The following is a 22,398-nucleotide window of genomic DNA, read 5'->3' on the forward strand; positions in this document are numbered from 1 at the left end:
AGCTGGACTCATCTCCTCCTGTAAGCATCTCCTTACATTCAATTTCTGACCAGTCTGACCATATTGGGCCAGGTATTCACAGAACAATACTTGACAGACAGAATGGTTATTTAATTAAATATTTAATAATATAAGTATACTGATTGCACAACACTAAAACCTGCTATAGCTTAATAAAAACAAAGAAAACTATTTAGTTTTTCCTCCACAGTTTGTTCTGTTCTCTCAAAGCCCAGTTTAGGTCAGAACCAAAGAACTAAAGTTATTTAAATCATGTCTTTGTCTCCCTGCATCAGTTTTAACCAGAAATCAAAGTTTAAACCCTGGTTGGTCTCTGCAGAGTCACATACATCAGTTAGAAACTGGGTTCTTACTCTGGTTCTGAAGGTCCAGGTTCATTACTGAAGTCTGGAGGGTTTCCTTTGGACTGGTTACTCCCCATAGGTGGACAGTTGGATCCTGGAGGTTCTGCTTTGTCCTTCTTTAGTTCCCAATCTTCCATCTTCTGAACTTCAGTCAGTCTGAGAGAGAAACCAGAACTAGTCAGCTCCCAGTGATTCAGGTCCAGTAACTGTCCTGTAAAGCAGAAAGCTGATTCCCATCATGTGTTTAGAGGATCAGAGGAACCTGATCTCAGCAGGTAACATCTGGGGTTGAATTGTTCACTCCTTCACTACACAACCTTTTGATGTCTAAACTAGAATTATGTTCCTGGTATGTAGAAGAAACCAGAGTGAGGTAAGATGTAGTGAATGAAGGAGTGAACATTTCCTATGATGTAGTGATGTGTTGGTTCTGAACACACCAGCTTGCTCCATGTTGGAGAGCCTTCAGTTAGAGCAGCGGTTTTGAAACCTTTCAGGTCCAGATCTTCTTTACAGGAAGATGGCAAGGTAATCTACGTGCAAGAATAATGCTATGTACAATTTTTTTATTTGTATATGTTCTTTATCCTCTCCACTGTTGCTACATGCATGCTCAGTATGAGGGATTGCTGCAAAGTCAACACCAGTGACTGTCCACTGTCTCTACATGCTCATCCAGGAGGAGTGAATGCTGCAAGTCACTGACTGGATGCAATCTGCTGGGTTTCCTTAGATAGAAAAACTTTTTATCCAATTTGAATAAATAGCTGAATGACTGAACTGTTCAATGGTTACGATTAATTGGGATGTATGAACCTGACTGTTGTGAAGAACCTTGAGACGACATGTGTTGTGAATTGGCGCTATATAAATAAACTGAATTGAAATTAAATTATCTGCGAGTGTAAGGTAAACGAGTGGTTATACAATGTGTGTTTAGTGTGCTTTTGCAAACATATAAATAATATTTATACTGTACATTCTTCGTCTTTGCCGTTACTAGTTTCTGCAGCTTCGACCCGCCCACAGGTGATGTTACGGTTTGCGCAGCAGAACCAAGTGTTCTGCGGTGCCAGAGTGGAACCAGAGTTCACACTCTGTAACCTCTTTTTGTCTCTGGAGACAAGCGTCACCGGTTCAAAATTTCATTTGGGAACCGGAACGGGAACCAAACCACGTTGGTTAAAAAGTGATATAACTAGACCTGTTAACCCAGAACCAGCTGCACTTTAGTTCAGAGATAGAAAACTTCAGCAAGTCCATTTAAAACTTTGAGGTTGTAGCATCTGAGAGGCTAAAGCTGCTGGTATTATAAGGTTCTGACAGATGGATGAAAGTGTTCAGTCAGTCTCACAGTTTTGGACCCGAAATACAAACATCGGGTCAGCACAGGCAAGAAGAAAAACCATCCAATCAGAAGAAGAACCAAAGAAGAGACTAAAGAACTAAAAGCAGCATGAAAGAAGGTTCTGCAGCTTCCTGCCTTTGTGTCTGAGCTTTTTAATTCTCATATCTGGAGCTTTGGATCAGAACACTTATTTCTTTATTATTTTTATTGCTCTGCTCTGTCCTCCTGCTCACCAGCCTCCATCTTGTGGCTTCAGACTGACTGAAGCCACAAGATGGCTGGATATCTAAAGAAAAAGAAGAAGAGAGCATGTACATACAACAGTTTTGCTCAGTTTATTTTGACAGTGTAGTATTTTAGGAGGATTTTGTATTACATCATTACCCCTTTTCTACCAACACAGTTCGGAGCCATTCCGGTTCCCGAACGATTTCAAACCGGTCACACGTTTTTCCACCAATTAAAAGACGTTCCAGAGCAGAAACCTTGGTTCAACTCGGGCCCCGCAGAATACTTGGTTATTCTGCGCAAACCTGAATGTCACCTGTGGGCAGGTCCAAGCTTCAGACAACAGAAGCAACAAGTATGGCGGCGAAGACAAAGAATATACTGTACAAACATTTGTATGTTTGCAAAAACACACTAAACACACAATGTATAACATCTTGTTTCCATCGCACTCTCGGATACTGAACATATGCAAATAAAAACATTGTACATACAATTGTTCTGGCACGGAGTCATTATCTCCTTTTTCGTATTAACTGTAGTTTATGGATGCTCTCTTTTTACATTGAAACGGTTTAACAAAAATTAATTTAAGTAATTTTAAAGCAGGAACCAAAGTACCTAAGCGACCTTCCACCAGCGCTGCCTCCTTTCTGTGTGAAGTTCTGCTTGGAAACGATGATTCTTGACATTTTTCTTATGGCAACAAACATGAACATGAAACTTGTCTTTGATGAAAATTAAAACTTTTGCTATCATTGAACTTCCTGTGCAGTTCAATTGTTTAACGACATGTTAGAATGCATTTTTCTATCCGTCACTGCATAGTTAAATAATTATCAACTAGGGTTATTAATTTGAATCATTAAAAGATACTAACAGCTAAACAATCCCAATTACACAACAAGTTTGAATATACAAATGTTTCTGGTAGTTTTAGTTAATAATTACATATTAATAACAATTTGTTAATTCTAATTATTAATCATTGCTAGTATCACATCAGTCACAATCCCATATTGTTCTTCTAATATATTCATTGTGGGTGATTTTGGTTGGAAATGATAAATTATGATTTTTAAATATGATTTGTTATAAATATTTATTATTGCACAACCATTTGTTATGGGGCAACCAGTGATAAATGCTGAGAGGAATGGTCACAGGAAGCTGAAGCAGTTTCACAGACAGGGATGTGCTCCACAGGCCCCATGATGTGTCTGTTAGTCACAACGACTGACAAACACATAGCAACAGTTAGCTGATGAACAACAGAACATTTCTGAGCTTTTGCTCTTATGCCTGATTATATACAAGTATCTTTTAAAAAAGTGACACTGCAAGCTTCCGCAAGATCCTTTAATTATTCCACACGAAACCAACTTCTTTAAACATTTTGCATAGTGATGTCACTTCCTGTTATCAGTGGATATTCTACCTAATCTGAATACCTGTCAATACCAACTGTATTCTTTATACACCCTGACTTTTTTGTCAGTCTAGTCCTGTTTTTTGGCAAAAAGTTCAGTGTCTGCACAAGGTTGCATTGCCTGCTCGTAACATTCACTGTATCGTATGAAAAGAAAACATGAAACCTATCCACCGTTTCTTCTGAAACATTTGAGGATCTAAACATATTCTCCAGCCTACATTCTGCGCTGTTAAGCAATCAGTTTTTGTACTTGTGATATTCACCTGGGATAAATGTTGGTTATGGATAAATAACCACGTAAACTGCAGAAGTTACCAATTAACCAAACAGGTTTGCTGCGGAATCACCACAAATCAAAAGCTAACTTCAGTGTCACCAGTATAGGTGATAGAGGCGGTGAGCAGTTTGTGTGATCTTTTAACTTTGTGTGCATGTCTGAGTTTTGAGGGCCTCAAATCAGCGTCTGTTGGAAGAGTGCTGGTCTAAATATAAGAACTGGATGATGGGGCTTTTTCTGTGGCGGCTCCTAATCTCCCTGTTGAATTAAGACTGATCTCTGACCTGGGCCTCTTCAAGTCAAGACTTAAGACATATCTCCTTAGGAGATCTCCTATTATTACCTAGTAGTGGGACACTTTTACATCTCTCTATTTTTATTGTATTATATTATTTACTGTCTAAAGTCTGTGTTAAAAATCCTGATCTTTCTGTTTTTCTCAGACTTTAAAACTCCTCCCAACATGTGAGTCTTAACATGCAGAGGATACAAACTAAACTCAGCCAATCAGCTCTGAGCTGCAGGACAACAAACTGAGGACTGAGGGTGTCTTAAAGCACCTGGAAAGAAGCACAGCAGGCAGCCCAGTGACCACCCTGAGAGAAACAAAGCAGAGGCATCTTTCTTTGCTCTGACCAATGAACATGTTTCTACAGACTGAATGTAATAATTATGTCATCTGATAGATTTTAACGACAATCTATCAATTGTATCTGTGAATAAATCAGTTAAAGGGATGAATCGTCCCACTGACTTCAACAACCTGGAGCTGTGCCCCCAACCATTATATTATTAAACTAAAAGAGCACCGCTCATCACTGCTGAGGGGATGGTCGCCACTCGGTGACAAGAAGTGACATGCACTCCACTCACCCGTGGAGTCTGGTTCTGGTTCTGGTTAGGGAGAAAGGAGCACATTGTACCTGACAGGTAAAGCTTGTCATAGCCTGGTAGCTCAATGGTCCTCAGAGGATGAGCCTTTACCTGCCTCCTCTGGTTAAACTGGTTCAAACATGTTTTTTTTTCATTCAAAGGCAAACAGGGGAGTGGTGTCCTACTGGTTAGAGCAGGGGATTTGCATTCCAGAGAGGCCACAAGGGTTCAATCCCACAGGCTGCCACTATGAGTCCCTGAGCAAGACCCTTAACCCCTGAATGCTCCCTGGGCGCCACACAATGAGAGCTCACTGCTCCCTAAGGGGATGGGTTGAATGCCTTTAATATGCATTTAGCAGGGTAAAAAGGGAGTTTTTCCTCTCCACTGTCGCTACATGCTTATCCAGGAGAAGTGAATGCTACAAGTCTCTGACTCGATGAAATCTGCTGGGTTTCCTTAGACAGACAAACTTTTTATCCAATTTGAATAAATAACTGAATCTGACTTGCACTGTTCAATGGAAGTAACAGCTGCTAGGAAAACGTGTCTCTGATCATAGGACCAGCAGCACCAGTTCGCCTCAAGGCTGTGTTCTTTCCACTCTGCTTTTCTCCCTGTACACCAACAGCTGTACCTCCCTCCAGTCATCAGTCCGTGAAGCTCCTGAAGTTGTGGATGACACCACCCTCATTGGGCTCATCTCTGGGGGGATGAGTCTGCCTACAGGTGGGAGATTGACCATCTGGTGGCCTGGTTCAGCCAGAATATGAAGCTCAATGCTTCAAGCTTTGACAAAAGTGGAGATGATCTTGGACTTCAGAAAGAGCACAGCTCCATCCACCCCCATTATCCTGTGTGACTCTCCAGTCGCCATTGTGGACTCCTTTCATTTCCTGGGCAAAGACATCTCAAGTGGGAGCTGAACATCAACTTTTTTACCAAGAAGGTTCAGCAGAGAATGTACTTCCTGCAGCAGCTGACAAAGTTCAGCATGCAAAAGACATTGACAGTGCACTTCTACTCCGCCATTGAGTCCATCTTCACCTCCTCCATCACCATCTGGTACACTGCTGCCACCTTTAAAGACAAGGTCAGGCTGCAGCGTATCATTTGCTCTGCAGAGAGAGTGATTGGCTGCAACTTTCCTTCTCTCCAGGAACTGCATGCCTCCAGGACTCGGAGATGAGCAGGAAAGATTGCAGCTGACCCTTTCCACCCTGGACACAAACTGTTTCAGACTCTCCCCTCTGGCAGTACGCTACGGCCCATCAGGACCAAAACCTCTCACCACGAAAAGGGCTTCTTCCCGTCTGCAGCTAGCCTCATTAACAAGGCCATGGTCCACCACTAACAAACCCCCAAATTACCGCCCAGCTGTACGATTGGGTCCCTAACCTGCGAGATAGAGGACCTAGTGCAGCGAGCCCTTCCGGATGACCGTGGGGCGGGAACGGGGCCCCCCGGACGGACCAATGTACCTGCCACAATGCGGCCCCAGCTGATTCACTGGTTTCACTCAGCCAAGTTCTCCATTCATCCAGGAGTCAGCCAAACCATTGCTGCGATTTCCAGAAGCTTCTGATGGCCGTCTCTACATAGAGACATCAGGGAGTATATTAACGCCTGCACCACTTGTGCCAGAAGCAAGTAGTCAAATAAACCATCTGCAGGCTTGCCCCAGCTGCTCTATGGCCCCAGGCGACCCTTGTCCCACATCGCCCTAGACTTCGTCACGGGTCTTTCGAACTCCCATGGGATGACTCCTGGCGATCGTCGACCGGTTCTCCAAAGCCTGCCACCTGGTTCCCCTCCGGAAGTTACCATCTGGTCTCCAGACCGCCAAGCTGATAGTCAAACATGTTTTTCGCCTCCACAACATCCCTCCGAACCAGCTGGGGGGCAGTTCACCTCCCAGGTCCGGAGACATTTCTGCGCTGCCCTGCGGGCTAAAGTGGCGCTGACCTCGGGCCACCGCGGTGTGTTGCCTCCGCAAATCCCAAAGAATGGAGCACCCACCTGTCATGGGTTGAATACTCATACAACTCCCATGTCTCGACGGCAACCGGTCGCACTCCTTTTGAGGTCTCTTTGGGGTACCAACCTCTACTCTTTCCTTCGGAGAGGCAGACATCGCTGTTTCATCAGTCCGACATCACGTCAGCAAATGCAGGCGGATTTGGAATTCTACCGTCAGGGCGCTCCACCGCAACGCAGCTCAGAACAAGCGTATGTGGACAAACAACGCACTCCTGCCCCGGTCAGAAGGTCTGGCTCGCTGCATGAAACATCCCACTGAAATCCCTGTCCAGGAAACTGTCTCCCTGGTACATCGGTCCTTACGTCATTGACTCCCTTGTTGGACCCACCTCTGTTCGCCTACGTTTACCTTCCAATTTCCGCATACACCCTGTGTTTCACGTCTCTCAGTTGAAGCCTGTCCAGACCAGCTCGCACCTGAACCATCTGTTTTGGAACTGTTTCCTTATTTGGACTGAACCCAGCTGGCAATCCTTGGACCCTCTGGAGCTCCTGCCTGCGGCACGAACCCTGTCCACCTCCAGACTCTGAATCCTCTACCTGGCAGGTTACACGGCCCAACTAGTAAGCACGCTGGCTATTTCAAACCAAACTTTGAGGTTCGGTTCCCTTACCTGTTCTCTCTGTGCACTGTGTGGGGCCCAGTTCCAGAGCTCTTCTTGGCCAGTTTGCTTGCTTGCTTGCTTACGTGACAGAAAGAACAAAGCCAAAAGGATAAGAGACAGTAATAAACAATCAACAAAAGCCATAAACTGTCAGGTACAACCAGACACAGAGTTAATATCAGCAACTAAGTCATATAAACTGGCTTTACTGAACATTAGATCTCTGTCAGGAAAATCATTTTTAATCAATGACTTCATTTCTGACCACGATCTTAATGTTATGTTTTTAACAGAAACATGGTTTCATGAATTTAATGAAGCTCCCATTCTGATAGAGGCGACGCCTCCGAACTACAATTTTCTTTGTGAGAGCAGACAGCAAAGAAAAGGTGGAGGGGGGCCACTTTGTTTAAAGATTTATTAGAGTGTAAAAAAGTATTTTTGGGCAAATTTGACTTTTTTGAATATTTGGCTCTCCAGGTAAAGAGCCCGGTCCGAACCATGTTCTTGAATATTTACAGGCCTCCTAAGTCCAAAACAAACTTTATCAGTGATTTTAATGAGCTTTTATCTGTGATATGTGTTGATTATGACTGTTTAATTATTGTGGGAGACTTCAACATTCACATGGACAATCCTGAAGACAGAAGTCCAATAGATCTATGTGACACTCTTAGAAATGTTGGTTTGACTCAACATGTTAAACAGCAAACACACAAACAGACCTGAACCTTCAGAGGCACATAAAGACAGTAACAAGGTCGACCTTCTATCACCTAAAGAACATCTCCAGGATTAAAGGACTAATGTCTCAGCAGGACCTTGAAAAACTAATTCATGCGTTGATCTTCAGTAGAATTGATTACTGCAACAGTGTCTTCACAGGTCTGCCAAAAAAGTGGATCAGACAGCTGCAGTTGATCCAGAACGCTGCTGCCCGCGTCCTCACTAGAACTAAGAAAGTGGAGCACATTGGCCCGGTTCTAAAGTCCCTACACTGGCTCCCTGTAGCTCAGAGAATAGACTTTAAAATACTTCTGTTAGTCTATAAATCACTGAATGGCTTAGCACCAAAATACATTACAGACTTGTTGTCAGTGGATCAACCACCCAGACCTCTCAGGTCTTCTGGCTCAAATCTACTCTGCAGAACCAGAACCAGAACCAAACATGGAGAAGCAGCTTTTACTTCTTATGCTCCACTAATCTGGAAAAAACTCTCAGAAAACTGTAGAAGTGCTGAAACCCTAAGTTGCTTCAAATGAAGATTAAAAACGTATTTGTTTAGAGTGGCCTTTGACTGGGCCATCTAAACATTATTAGTTAAGTTTTCAGTCCAACTTTCCGTTCATTTTCTTATCACTCATTTTATTCTCTTTATTTTTTAATTACCTTTATTCCACTGTAATGTGCTTTTCCTATTATGTTTCTTCTTTTTTCCATGTACAGCATTTTGAATTGTGCTATTTAAATTAAATTGCCTAGCCTTGCCTAAGGGTCTTGCTCAGGGACCCAGAGTGGCAGCATGTGGGGTGGAACCCGGTCCTTGTGGCCTCTCCAGAATGCAGATCCCTTGCTCCCCTAGGCCAACCACTCCCTATTGTAGGCAGATGTTCAGCATGCTTTCATTGCTGTTCACACAGACTGAAAGGAGAGACCACAGCCCAGAGCCACTGACTCAATGACAGCGTTCCTAAAGAAAAGCCTCGCTGAAGTCAAAGGCTAAGTGTTCTTGTGATTTGCTCATTCTTTGCAGGAACAAACATTTAAAATATGTCGGTTAGAAGCGGCTCTAATTTATGAAGATTCTCACATCGTCTCACTGGCAGCAACACTGACTGACTGTTGCTCTTTACTTTCTCAGTGTTATACTGAATTCATTTGCATGGTTTCCTGTTTTTTTTTTCACATGGAAATACTGGGATTATATAGTCCTGCTGGGTTTGTTTTTCTGGAATAGCATGACCCCTGTTTTATTCTATTACAAAGTATATTATATTTTTGTTAAATTGCTTGAAAAGCATTATTTTCCAGCATCATACCTATTTCAAAGCCAGTTGAAACTTGTCAACGTGCAAAACTATAACGTTTTAAAACAACTAATTTGCTTTATTGTTCTTTTATTATAAACACAAAACATAGTCACGTCTACATAAATGTATTGCAGCTCACTTGTCCCACCTCAAACACCAAAATGATGCAGATTAGTATACAATGTTTTCACATGTCGTCCTTTTAATTATTTAATTCATTAATTAATATCAACATTTTATATTTTTTATAATTGAACTCCCAGTGATATTTAAAGGTCTGATAAAATTAATCAACATTTTATATCATGAAAAGTAACTGCATAATTACTTTGACTAGTAGCTAGTTACTTTGATTTTGCAGTAACTGAGTTACTAACTTAGTTACTTTTTTGGAGAAGTAACTATAACTAGTTATTTTATAAAGTAATGTTCCCAACACTGGGAAAGATACAAACTAAGAAAACTCAGTGTTTGTTGGTTCTGATAAACAGAAAATCAGAACCTGACAGAAACCACAGTTACATGAAGCCAGCAGCTTGGTTCTGAAGGAGAACCAGACTGAGTTCTACCTGTGGTTCCGTCCACAGGTAGAGAAACCCACTGAAAGGAGAACAAGAAGTTAACACTCACTCTGATCCAGATTCTTCTCTTTGTTCTGTTCTGTTACTAAATGGACTCTGAACCTGTTTCTCATGATCTGATACCTGACTCTAACTGACTCACCTGAGGCTCCGCCCCCTGTCAAGATGCGTTTACCTGTGTTTAAATACCTTCTACCCTTTGTCTCTACAGTGAACTGAGCTGGAAAACCCAGAGGTCAGATTTAACCTGTTAAGCCCTAAGGGTTTTTAGAGCGATGACAAAATTAAAGGTTATTGTTATTAATTTCATATCTTAAATAAATAACTTTTTCCAGTTGACCCACTATTGTAACTGTTCTGTCTGATTTATTTGTGATTAAACAAAGAAAAAATCAAATTTTTTGAGCCTCACCAAGTGTTTTTTCTAAATGAAACTTGCAAAATACTATGGAAGTCCTTTGGAATTCCTAAGAGAACCCCCAGGTTGAATTCATCAACATCTTCACTATAACTGCAGCAAATTTGGACTGAATAAGCTGAAGCATATTTGTTCCACAAACGTTTTAGAGGGCAATGAAAGAGTTACCAAAACCTTTCCAAATGTGTTCACCTCATAAAAGGGAATCTGGTCAAACAAAAGTGCTGATTTCCATTGTAGGAGTCCTTTCGCATATGACATAGGCCTTGGTTTTGACATTTAGCCTGTGTATGATCAAAATGAACCATTGTGAACAGCCCTGGGAACTAACGGAGTAGTGCGCAAGCTAGCAGCTGGCGGACAGCAACCAGCAGACTGTAATGTGCACACACATTACATCACTGGAGAAGGTGCTAGAAAGATGAGTTATACCTTGTTAGAAAGGTGAAGGTCTCTAGTTTGTAATGATATGAAACATGTGGGGGCGCTGCAAAGAGAAAGGTGCTTTTAGTATCATTTTGTTTACAGAGTCAGCAATGTCTGAGGGACCTTAAAATGTCATCTGTGTTTAAGTTGTGGTAAAAAAACAAAACTTCATTTGGAGAATTGTTTTGTGAACAATAAAACCTCCTCTTGTGAAATATTAAGAAAAAAAAACGAGTGGTGTTTTACCTAGTTTTATAGATGCTGAAAAATGGGCGTGGCTAGAATATTATTGCATGAGGTACTTTTGTTCTCTGTAAACCAGGAACTTCTCAGCAGAAATCAAGGGAGTAACTTTTGCTTAACCATTGGGGGGGTTACCCTCTCTGCTTGTTTATTCATTGAATCATTTACTTTTGTAAAGGGTGACTAATTTGTCGTTCTTGTATTAGAAATACATTGAATTGCTTTTACTGTGATTTACTTAAATTTCCTGTTTTCTTTGTATTTACTCTGCACCTTTTCTGTTCCACATCGGTTACCAGATATTTAACATTTTTAGAGCACCTTCATATTCATGAGTGCTGCATCACGTTGTTTCGGGAGGTCTGGAACGCATTTATTGTATTTCAGTACTTTCCAATGAGGAAGATGATCTTCATCACAGAACAAATTAAATTATAAAGTAGAGGTACCACCAGGGGCATTTTTGAGGTCTTGAAACATCAGGGACTTTAGCCCCAAGTTTTACTTTTCATAAGACAGCAACTCAGATTGTAAGTAATTTAAAGTTAAACTAACATGTTATATCAGTTCTCTGCCTTGGCTGGGTTTTCACTGAATGTAAATTATTGTGAATCAAACAAAAACGGTTTACAATAATTTAATTTGCTTTTAATTTTTTTGCTAGTAGTTGAAGTAAAGAATGAAGAGAAACAGTTTACAATAGATGAAAATTTGTTTTCCTGAAGCAGATAATACATTTTGTGATATTTAGATAAAGCTTAATCTGAATTTCTACACAGTCCATCTGACAAACATTCTTAAAATCAGAAGAACTATATTTACCATGGATCAAATAAATGTGCTTATTGTCATAAATAACCTTTTAAATGTTCCTCTCATCAAGGTGCTTCACTCCTGAGGCTCTATGGTCTTAATTTCTTACATTTCCGAAAAGGAAGTTGGTGTAAAGTTGATTTTCTTAAATTTTGGTTGAATGATAAGATCCTAAAAACACATCTATTTTCAGTTGTGCTGAGAGCTTTCTGAGCATTTGATCAAAATTGATTTTCTAAATATGCTCCTTCTTTATGAACCTGTTCTGTTTTACTGCCATCTTTCCATTCCTTCGTTCCTATTATGAAGAAACTCTTTACATTTGACTTGCCAAATATAATAAAGAACATTTTCAACCCTGTCTGTTGTTCTCCACTGAGCATGTGTCTTTAGTGCAGTCTTTGCTATTAAACACTCTCTGTAGAGAACAAGGTATTTAAAATATAGCATAAAACCTCATTATGGACATTTCTTGGACTCTAATCTTTTGTCCTGTTATCTGTACAGATAATTTAGTTATTAATAAATGTATACATAAAGTGCTAGCATGTATTAAATTGAGTAAAAGTGTATCCTTGTTTATTGAGTTTAGTTAATATAATATTAAATATTACATGTATTATTCAACAAAATAAAACAGTTAACTAATTAATGGTCCCCTCTACTCCTTGTTCCTCATTATGAACCTGATGATGCTCATTAGTGAACCTCCACCTCATGTCTTGCTGGGTGAATAAGTAATTAGCTGTAGTTTACAATTATCACATTCTGAGCCAGCCTTCAGGTTTTCCTGCTATCTACAGCCTGGGTTAAGAGATCAGATCTCAGCTGGAAGGAACTCAAAGATCATCTGAACGCAGCCAGAAAAAGACGGAGAAGCTTCAAATATTCAGTAATTTAGGAATTGTGATTTCCATGTTGTAACCTACAGTTAACTTTGACCTCCCAGAGCTCACCCTGAAAGATCTTCTCCACCATCACTGTCACTATTTAAACAGTCAAATCAATCATCTGTTTGTACAGACAGAAAAAGTCAAACTGACAGTGAAGCAGATTTTAAACTGATTACAGTTTTTTCATTGATTTGGCAGAAACCCAGAAGAATTTAAAAACATCAGGCAGGAGATGAACTGGACCTATAGGAGTATTTTCATGAAGAGCAACTGTTCAGTGCTCTCCTTCATGTCCTCCTGCATGTCCCTGTCCACAGCGCTGTCCCTCCTCTCATTACTGGACATGGCCACTAATAAAGTAGGATAAAATTTCCTCTGACAGGTGAAAAATCTGAATATGTTGATGAGACTCATTCATCTGAACACCAGAATATGCTTCAGTGAATCCATGGACCTTCATGCTAGTGACTGCCTAAATTAGTCAACTTTTCTATTTCTGTTTCAACTGTAGCACAGCAACCGCAAAATCCATATAACAAGCAAACATTCTGCTTAACTGACCTCTGACCTCTTCTCTGGTGGTAGGACAAACCCTGCCCTCATACAGCTTAGAGTCCATCAGCATCTTCACCTGTAGCACATAAACCACAACAAGCACTTATGCTGCTATTGTCTTGGTGGTTAACATTCAAGTTGAGTGTAGTACCGCCACCATCTGTTCTGTTGGAGAACTACATGTTGGAGGTTTGCTTAAAGACGGAGGACCTTTGTTGAACTGTGTGCCTGTGAGAACACCTTCATCCTGAAATGGATTCATACAGTACTGGGGCTAAATGTCAGTTGAGGGGGGCATTGGCCACCACTGGCCACCCCTGTGCTCCACTACTGCAAGGAAGAAAACACTCTGTATCCTCCACAGATGCTCTCAGTGGAAAATCTGAACAAGTCCAGGACTTAATGCTGGAACAACCAGATCATATGGAGATCCTAAGACTACAGCTTCTAGCAGGCAGAGGTCCAGCAGTTTGCTCCCATCCAGTCTGATGTTCTACAGCATCTCATATGATGGGTGAGGATCTGCTGCAGATCCACATTATCCAGAGGATGAAGTTCATATTTTAGTTCCATCAGAAAGAAATGAGCTTCAGCAGGAAGACGAGCTGCAGCAGGAATGTTGATCCTCACCTGCTGAATAAAGTCACCAAAATTATGAGCTTCTGTGGGACATTTCAAAGGAAGAGTTCTGGGCACCAGAGCCAGTCTGGGACAGATGGAGAGGCTTGTTCTGAACAGTTGCTCAGACATGTTGTTCCAGAAGAACTGCAACACGTCAGATCTTTCAGACAAACCACCTTGAGGGACATTTAGACCACAGGACTTTGTGGCTCAATCCATGGACCATCATGTTCTCCCAGACTTTCCCCCCCACTTCTCTGTTTGCGCAATGATTCATCTGCTTTTCTTCATACAAAATGCATGAAGGGGACAGGAGAACATGGATGTTCTTCTGTCAGGTGTTTGGAGAAAAAGCACTAAAAGTTAAAAAGTTTTAATTTTATGTTGCAGAGACTCTGCAGCGAATATTCAGCAGGTTTTTCTCTTCATTTGACTCTGAAGCTAAAAAATCCCTCAGCTGCTGCAGCTAATAACAGGAAGAAAAGCCAAGAGGAGAAACATTTGGACAGAGCAGTTCTTCCTCTGTTAAGTGCACGACCCATAAGCGGAGGCTTTAGTCCTCGACGTGGCCATCCCGGGTTCAAGTCCCGGTCCCGGCGACATTTGCCGGATGTCTTACTCTCTGGTCAGTCACTGTGTGAATGTCAATGATAAACTGTTCAGTTAGGAGCCAAGTTGAGTTAAAAACAACATTAACATGGTGTAGCAGTGCATTGCTGCTGGTTGCAGCAATACTACGACAGTAGCCGTTAGTCTGCACTAATTTCCTGAAGCGAAGAGGATCAGAACTCCGACCTACATCCCGAATTCCCTGACAGCTGTGTTGAAGTAGAGGGATTCTCACATATATGTTCTGACAGGAGCAAGCTGTCAGGGAAGAGGCAGGGTCTGCCTGTACGTCAATGACAGATGGTGCAGGCAGTTCTCAGTGAGACCTCAGATCTGCAACCCAGACGTGGAACTGCTGTGTGTGAGTTTCAGGCTTTCTGTCTTCCCCGTGAGTTCAGCAATATTATTATTTGTTCTACCTATATTCCTCCAGGAGCCAGTGCCTCTCCGGCTGCAGAACTGACAGCAGACTGTGTTCATGAACAACTTCAGCACACTTCTATCCACAGACTGGGACGTTCTCTCTGGAGATATATTAAATTCTGTGTTGTCATGATCGCCTCGAATTAAAAGCTATACTAACGGAACTGAATCAGAAGTTACAAAAGCAAAAAACACCACAAGAATGTTATTGAGGACAAACTCCTATCTACGAACTCAAAACAACTCTGGCACTCTATGAAAATAGCTGCTAATATGGAACCATCACAAAAATATATCTATGCTGTGGATAAACTGACCAAAACAAATTGAATTGAATGCTTTCTATGAACGGTTTGATAATCATGACTTCTCAGCTGAACGTGACATAGTACTTGATGATGTGGTTGTAAATGAATGGGACAGGATTGAATTTGATAATATATCTGTTTAAACAGGTTAATGTCAAAAGGCCACAGGTCCAGATGGTATCTGTGCTCTTCTATCAAGAACCTTGGCAGATAAATTAACACCAGCTTGGAGGCCACTTTTTCAGAAGTTTCTTGACACTAACACAGTACCATTTCTATGGAAAAGGGCAACTTTTACACTTGTTGCTAAAAAGCGCTGTCCACAAGAAAACAAAGACTTTAGACCCATTGTTTTAACATCCATTGTGATGAAGTGGTAAACTATCTGCGACTGGAAGTCAATCCACAACTGGATCCTCACCAGTATGCTTACCTAGTAACCTTACCCTTTGGCACCTGGTGGCTAAACACCTAGAAACCCCAGGACCCATACTAGAGTGCTTTTTGTCGACTTCAGCTCTGCTTTTAATACTCTCCAGCCCCAGGTCCTTCTGACCACTCTGAATCAGATGAGCTTCAACCCATTTATAAGCAGACGGTTTCTCTCATTCCTCATTAATCGGTCTCAGCGGGTCAGGGTGAACAGGACTGTATCTGATCCCCTCACCATCAGCACCAGCGCCCCCTATATACCAATGATTGCATCTGTAATACACCCAACAACTACATTCAATTCAATTCAGTTTATTTATATAGCGCCAATTCAAAACACATGTTGTCTCAAGGCTCTTCACAACAGTCAGGTTCATACATTCCAATTAATCCTAACAATTGAACAGTGCAGTCGGAGTTAGCTTTTTATTCAAATTGGATAAAAAGTTTTTCTATCTAAGGAAACCCAGCAGATTGCATCCAGTCAGTGACTTGCAGCATTCACTCCTCCTGGATGAGCATGTAGAGACAGTGGACAGTCACTGGCGTTGACTTTGCAGCAATCCCTCATACTGAGCATGCATGTAGCGACAGTGGAGAGGAAAAACTCCCTTTTAAAAGGAAGAAACCTCCAGCAGAACCAGAACCAGGCTCAGTGTGAGCGGCCATCTGCAACGACCGACTGGGGGTTTGAGAGAACAGAGCAGAGACACAAAAAGAACAAGGAAGCACTGATCCAGGAGTACTTTCTATGGGAAGGAAAAGTAAATGTTAATGGATGTAGCTTCTTTAGTCGTTTCACCTAGAAAGAAAGAACAGATAAACTCTGAGCCAGTTTTCAAGGTTAGAGTCTGAAAGAGAGCACATAGTTAGTTACAGTAAAAGCTCAGTCAGTAGCCATGTCTAGGAGAGAGAAAGGGTTAAACACTAAAAGACAGGGCCAAGTGGATCATCGGTAGAGGGTGAGCATTAAGTTGTTGCCAGCAGAAGCTTGGATGATGCCCCTCTCCAGAAAGGTGTCACAGGTAGACACAGAGCCAGGCCAGGTGTAGCTTCTAGGAAGAGAAAAGATAGAACAAGGTTAAAAGATGAAATAACAGCAAATAATGCAAAATTGGAGAGTAGTGTGAGAATGTAGCGAAGAGGGTGAAAGTGGCCGTTATGTCCTCCAGCAGCCTAAGCCTATAGCAAGCAGCATAACTACACAGATAGTTTCAGTTCAGATTATTTAGTTAAACGGCGCTTATTTACAACAATGTCGTCTCAAGGCACCTCACAAAGGGTCCCACTGATGGTCATTGTTATACTAAAAACCACAAGGATTGGGATACCTCTCTCTGTCAGACTGATTATAACCATTGGAAAAGAGAAGGGGTCATAGAGGTAGCAGAAATGGAGGTTGTGTTTGCACCTAAACCATAACTGAGCCAGTTTAGGCTAAACCTGACTCCCCCTTACTCCATCCAACAGGGAGGGAGGAAGGTTCCCTCCCTGATAAACTAAGCCACTCGAACTATAAGCTTTATCAAAAAGGAAAGTTTTAAGCCTAGACTTAAAAGTAGACAGGTGTCTGCCTCACGGACTAAAACTGGGAGCTGGTTCCACAGGAGAGGAGCCTGATAACTAAAGGATCTGCCTCCCATTCTACTTCTAGAGACTCTAGGAACCACCAGTAAACCTGCAGTCTGAGAACAAAGTGCCCTGTTAGGAACATATGGAACAATCAGATCTCTGATGTATGATGGAGCTAGATCATTAAGGGCTTTATAAGTGAGGAGGAGAATTTTAAATTCTATTCTGGATTTAACAGGGAGCCAATGAAGGGAAGCTAAAATAGGAGAAATAAGATCTCTCTTTTTAATTTTCATCAGAACTCTTGCTGCAGCATTTTGAATCAGCTGAAGGCTTTTAACTGCATTTTGTGGACATTCTGATAGTAAAGAATTACAATAGTCCAGCCTTGAAGTATCAAATGCATGGACTAGTTTTTCAGCGTCACTCCTGGATAGGATATTTCTAATTTTGGCAATGTTCCGGAGATGAAAGAAGGAAATCCTAGAAACCTGTTTAATATAGGATTTAAATGACATGTCCTGGTCAAAAATAACACCAAGGTTTTTTACTTTATTACCGGAGGTCAATTTAATGCCATCCAGGTTAAGTGACTGACTAAGCAGTTTCTTTTTTAAAGACTCCGGTCCAAAGACGACAACTTCTGTCTTGTCTGAATTTAGAAGCAAAAACTTTAAAGTCATCCAAGTTTTTATGTCTTCAAGACATGCTTGTAGTCTATCTAACTGGTTGGGCTCATCAGGATTTATGGATAAGTAAAGCTGAGTATCATCAGCGTAACAGTGAAAATTTATCACATGCTGCCTGATAATTTGACCTATTGGAAGCATATATATAGTAAAGAGAATTGGCCCAAGTGCTGAGCCCTGTGGTACTCCACAATTAACCCTGGAGTTTAAAAATGATTTATCATTGACATGAACAAACTGGAATCTGTCAGACAAATAAGATTTAAACCAGTCTAGCGCTGTTCCCCTGATCCCTACAGCATATTCCAGCCTTTTTAAGAGAATATTATGGTCGACTGTATCAAATGCAGCACTGAGATCTAACAGAACCAGAACAGACACAAGTCCATTATCTGAGGCCATAAGAATATTATTAGTGACTTTCAGCAGAGCTGTTTCAGTGCTATGATGAGCTCTCAAACCTGACTGAAACTCTTCAAACAGGCCTTTGCTGTGTAAATGCTCACACATTTGATTAGCAACTATTTTATCAAGAATTTTAGACAAGAATGGAAGATTGGATATAGGTCTGTAATTTTTCAAGTCATCTCAATCAAGCGAAGGTTTCTTAAGTAAAGGTTTAATTACAGCTAACTTAAAAGCCTGTGGTACATATCCATTTACTAAAGATAGATTGATCATATCTAAAATGGGGCTGGTAATCAGAGGGAACACATCCTTAAATAATTTGGTTGGGATTGGGTCTAACATACAAGTTGAAGGTTTAGATGAAGCTAATATTTCTGATAACTCAGGAAGCTTCACAGGATCAAAACAGTCCAAACACAAATCAGGTTCTGCAGTAATCATTTTTGGGAGTATGTCAAATATTTTCTTTTTAATGGAATCAATTTTATTTAAGAAGAATCCCATAAAGTCATGGCTGCTAAGAGCTAAAGGAATGGATGGCTCAACAGAGCTATGACTCTGTGTAAGTTTAGCAACTGTACTAAAGAGAAACCTAGGATTATTCTTGTTCTCTTCTATTAATGATGAGAAATAAGCTGTTCTAGCTTGGTGAAGTGTCTTTTTATACAACAGTAGGCTATTTTTCCAGATTAAGTAGGAATCCTCTAGGTGTGTAGAGCGCCATTTTCTCTCCAATTTTCTAACATTGTGCTTTAAAGTACGCAGCTCTGAATTAAACCAAGGAGCTAGCCTCCTATGAATGATTACCTTCTTTTTCAAGGGTGCTGCATTGTCTAATGCATCACGCAATGATGAAGTAACACTATGAACAAGAGAATCAATTTGTGAAGGGGCAGAAACAGAATTATTGCCCTCCATTCTGCTTTTCAGTGATAATGAGGAAACTAAAAGTGAAACAGATTCTTTAAAGGTTGTTCCAGCATCGCCTGATAATGATCTACTATAATGAAATTTTCTTTCAGGTGTGGAGTACTCGGTTAAATTAAACTCAAAAGTTATTAAGAAATGGTCAGACAGGACAGGGTTATGAGAAAATATTGTTATGTCTTTACACTCAATGCCATATGTCACCACAAGGTCCAGAGAATGAAGACAAAGGTGGGTAGGTTTGTTAAGGTTTTGAGTAAAGCCAATTGAGTCTAAGATAGCATTAAATGCTATATTTAGGCTATCACTTTCAGTGTCAACATGAATGTTAAAATCCCCCAGTATAATAACTTTTTCTGTATTTAACACTAAATCAGATAAAAGGTCTGAAAACTGATCTAAAAATTGAGAGTAAGGGCCTGGTGGACAGTACAAAACAACAAACAGAAGTGGTTTTAGTGTTTTGCAATTTTGATGAGGAAAACTAAGGATTAAATATTCAAAAGAGTTGTAGCTATTGATTGGTCTGGGACTAATCAATAAATGTGACTGAAAGATGGTTGCTACTCCTCCTCCTCGCCCAGTATTTCGAGGAATGTGAAAATTTAAATAATTAGTAGGAGTTGACTCATTTATAGTAACATAATCCTCTTGCTGCAGCCAGGTTTCTGTGAGGCAAAATAAATCAATTGTCACAAATCAGGTCACTAACTAGCAAAGTCTTTGAAGAGAGAGATCTTATGTTCAGTAAGCCACATTTCATTGTTTTATTGTTCTTTTCGGTCTGAGTTGTGTTTACTTTTATGAGATTTTCCTGATTTCCTCCTTTTAGATTATTTTTTAACCTATTCAATAGGGTAATGGCTGGGTAGCAGTACAGAAGCTGCAGAGAGGAGTGTTAAACTACGACCCTGCTTCCTGGTCTGAACCCTGGGTTGTCAGAGTTTTGGAGAACTAATGAATTCGGCCAGATTCCTAGAAAGAAGAGCTGCACCATCCAAAGTGGGATGGATGCCGTCTCTGCGGATCAGACCAGGTTTTCCCCAAAATGTTCGCCAGTTATCAAGACAGCCTGCGGTTGAATGACAGCATGCGGCTAAACATGTCGTCACTGGTCAGATCGGGGAGGGGACCAGAGAAAATTAGAGAGTCCGACATTGTTTTGGCAAACTTACACACCGAAGCAATACTAATTTTGGTGACCTTCGATTGACGTAACGGTGTCATTACCGCCAGCGTGAATAACAATCTTACTGTATTTACGCTTATCCTTAGCCAGCAGTTTCAGGTATGATTTGATGTCGCCCATTCTGGCCCCTGGCAGACATTTGACTATGGTCGCTGGTGTCTCTAGTTCTCAGCGGGTGTGTTGCTGAGCGGGGAAAATCTGTTAGAAACACAGACGGGCTGGTGGTGACCTGTGGGCTGGGATCTAGGACTATGCTTTCTACGTACCTTCACCCAGCCAGCCTGAGGCCCCGGCTGCGTGGGCTCTACTGGAGGACTGCTACGGGGAGCTACCCTCGGTGGCTCCGCGCTGGCTAAGGGGCCTCGGCTATCTGCTGGTTTTTCAACAGCGCGGAGCCTGGCCTCCAATTCCGACACCCTCGCCTCCAAAGCTACAAAAATGCTACATTTATTACACGTCCCATTATCACTAAAGGAGGCAGAGGAGTAACTGAACATCTGACACAGAGAGCAGGAGAGAGGTGGAGACTCAGAGAGAGAAACAGCAGAACGGGTAGCCATGGTGGAACCAAAGCTAAGCTAGCGACCCCTTACCACTACTAGAAAAACCATGTAAGACACAGAGAGTCCCCAAACGTTAAAAGTAGCAACAGAAAGTAAGTGTTTTAACGTGCTTATGTATTAGAACAAGTAAGAGGTATCACAGTAGAGAGAAATCAGATCAAACAAGAGAGCCTTCACACACCAAAAAATTCACCAACAGCGAAAACAGGAAGTGACGTAGTACCCGGCCTTCTTGGCGTCCCTGTCGGGGGTGCTGGATAGTGCCCCTCCCGGGGACTCCATTATTCTGCTGGGGGACTTCAACGCCCACGTGGGGAATGACAGTGACACCTGGAGAGGCGTGATCGGGAGGAATGGCCTCCCCGATCTGAATCCGAGTGGTGTTTTGTTATTGGACTTCTGTGCTAGTCACGGATTGTCCATAATAAACACCATGTTCAAACATAAGGGTGTCCATCAGTGCACTTGGCACCAGGACACCCTAGACAGACTTGGCAGGCCCAAGCCCATAGTGAGGGTCTGCTGGGAATGCCTGGCGGAGCCCTCGGCCAGGGATGTATTCAATTCCCACCTCCGGGAGAGCCTTGACCAGATCCCGGGGGATGTTGGAGACATAGAGTCCGAGTGGACCATGTTCTCCGCATCTATTGTCGATGCTGCTGCCCATAGCTGCGGCCGTAAGGTCTGCGGTGCTTGTCGCGGCGGCAATCCCAGAACCCGGTGGTGGACACCGGCAGTAAGGGATGCTGTCAAGCTGAAGAAGGAGTCCTATCGGCTGTGGTTGGCTTGTGGGACTCCTGAGGCAGCTGACGGGTACCGTGAAGCCAAGCGTGCTGTGGCCCGGGCTGTGGCAGAGGCAAAAACTCGGGCCTGGGAGGAGTTCGGTGAGGCCATGGAGAAGGACTACCGGTTGGCCTCGAAGCGATTCTGGCAAACCGTCCGGCGCCTCAGGAGGGGGAAGCAGTGCTTCGCCAACACTGTTTATAGTGGGGGTGGTAGGCTGCTGACCTCGACTGGGGACATTATCGGGCGGTGGAAGGAGTACTTCGAGGATCTCCTCAATCCTGCCATCACGCATTCCGTGGTGGAAACAGAGGCTGGGGACTCGGGGTTGGACTCTTTCATCACCCAGGCTGAAGTCACCGAGGTGGTTAAAAAGCTCCGCGGTGGCAAGGCTTCGGGGGTGGATGAGATCCGCCCTGAGTACCTCAAGTCTCTGGATGTTGTAGGGCTGTCATGGTTGACACGTCTCTTCAACATTGCGTGGCGATCGGGGACAGTGCCTCTGGACTGGCAGACTGGGGTGGTGGTCCCCCTTCATAAGAAGGGGGACCGGAGGGTGTGTTCCATCTACAGGGGGATCACACTCCTCAGCCTCCCTGGTAAGGCCTACACCAGGATTTTGGAGAGGAGAATCTAGCCAATAGCCGAACCTCATCTTCAGGAGGAGCAGTGTGGTTTTCGTCCCGGCCGTTGAACACTGGCCCAGCTCTATACCCTCTACAGGGTGCTCGAGGGTTCATGGGA

General features: G+C 42.2%; 2 protein-coding genes across 6 annotated transcripts in view; both read right to left on the reverse strand.

Moving 5' to 3' along the window:
• Positions 1-9,944, reverse strand: part of LOC124858135 (NACHT, LRR and PYD domains-containing protein 12-like) — a 106,589-nt gene extending 96,645 nt beyond the window's left edge. For 4 of the 5 annotated variants that reach the window (XM_047349980.1, XM_047349978.1, XM_047349979.1 and 1 more), the window contains exons 1-2: positions 9,832-9,910; positions 375-576 (exon numbers count right to left, since the gene is read on the reverse strand). In XM_047349980.1, coding sequence (XP_047205936.1) covers positions 375-576; positions 9,832-9,895 — 266 coding nt within the window. In that variant the 5' untranslated portion in view covers positions 9,896-9,910. Of the gene's footprint in view, positions 1-374; positions 577-9,831 lie in introns of all 5 variants that reach the window. The other variant, XM_047349977.1, reaches the window with a different exon arrangement.
• Positions 1-22,398, reverse strand: part of LOC124857900 (NLR family CARD domain-containing protein 3-like) — a 213,069-nt gene that overhangs the window by 115,427 nt on the left and 75,244 nt on the right. The window lies entirely within an intron of this gene.

The sequence above is a fragment of the Girardinichthys multiradiatus genome, chromosome 21 (genome assembly GCF_021462225.1).
Source record: "Girardinichthys multiradiatus isolate DD_20200921_A chromosome 21, DD_fGirMul_XY1, whole genome shotgun sequence".
In the NCBI taxonomy this organism is placed as follows: Eukaryota; Metazoa; Chordata; class Actinopteri; order Cyprinodontiformes; family Goodeidae; genus Girardinichthys; species Girardinichthys multiradiatus.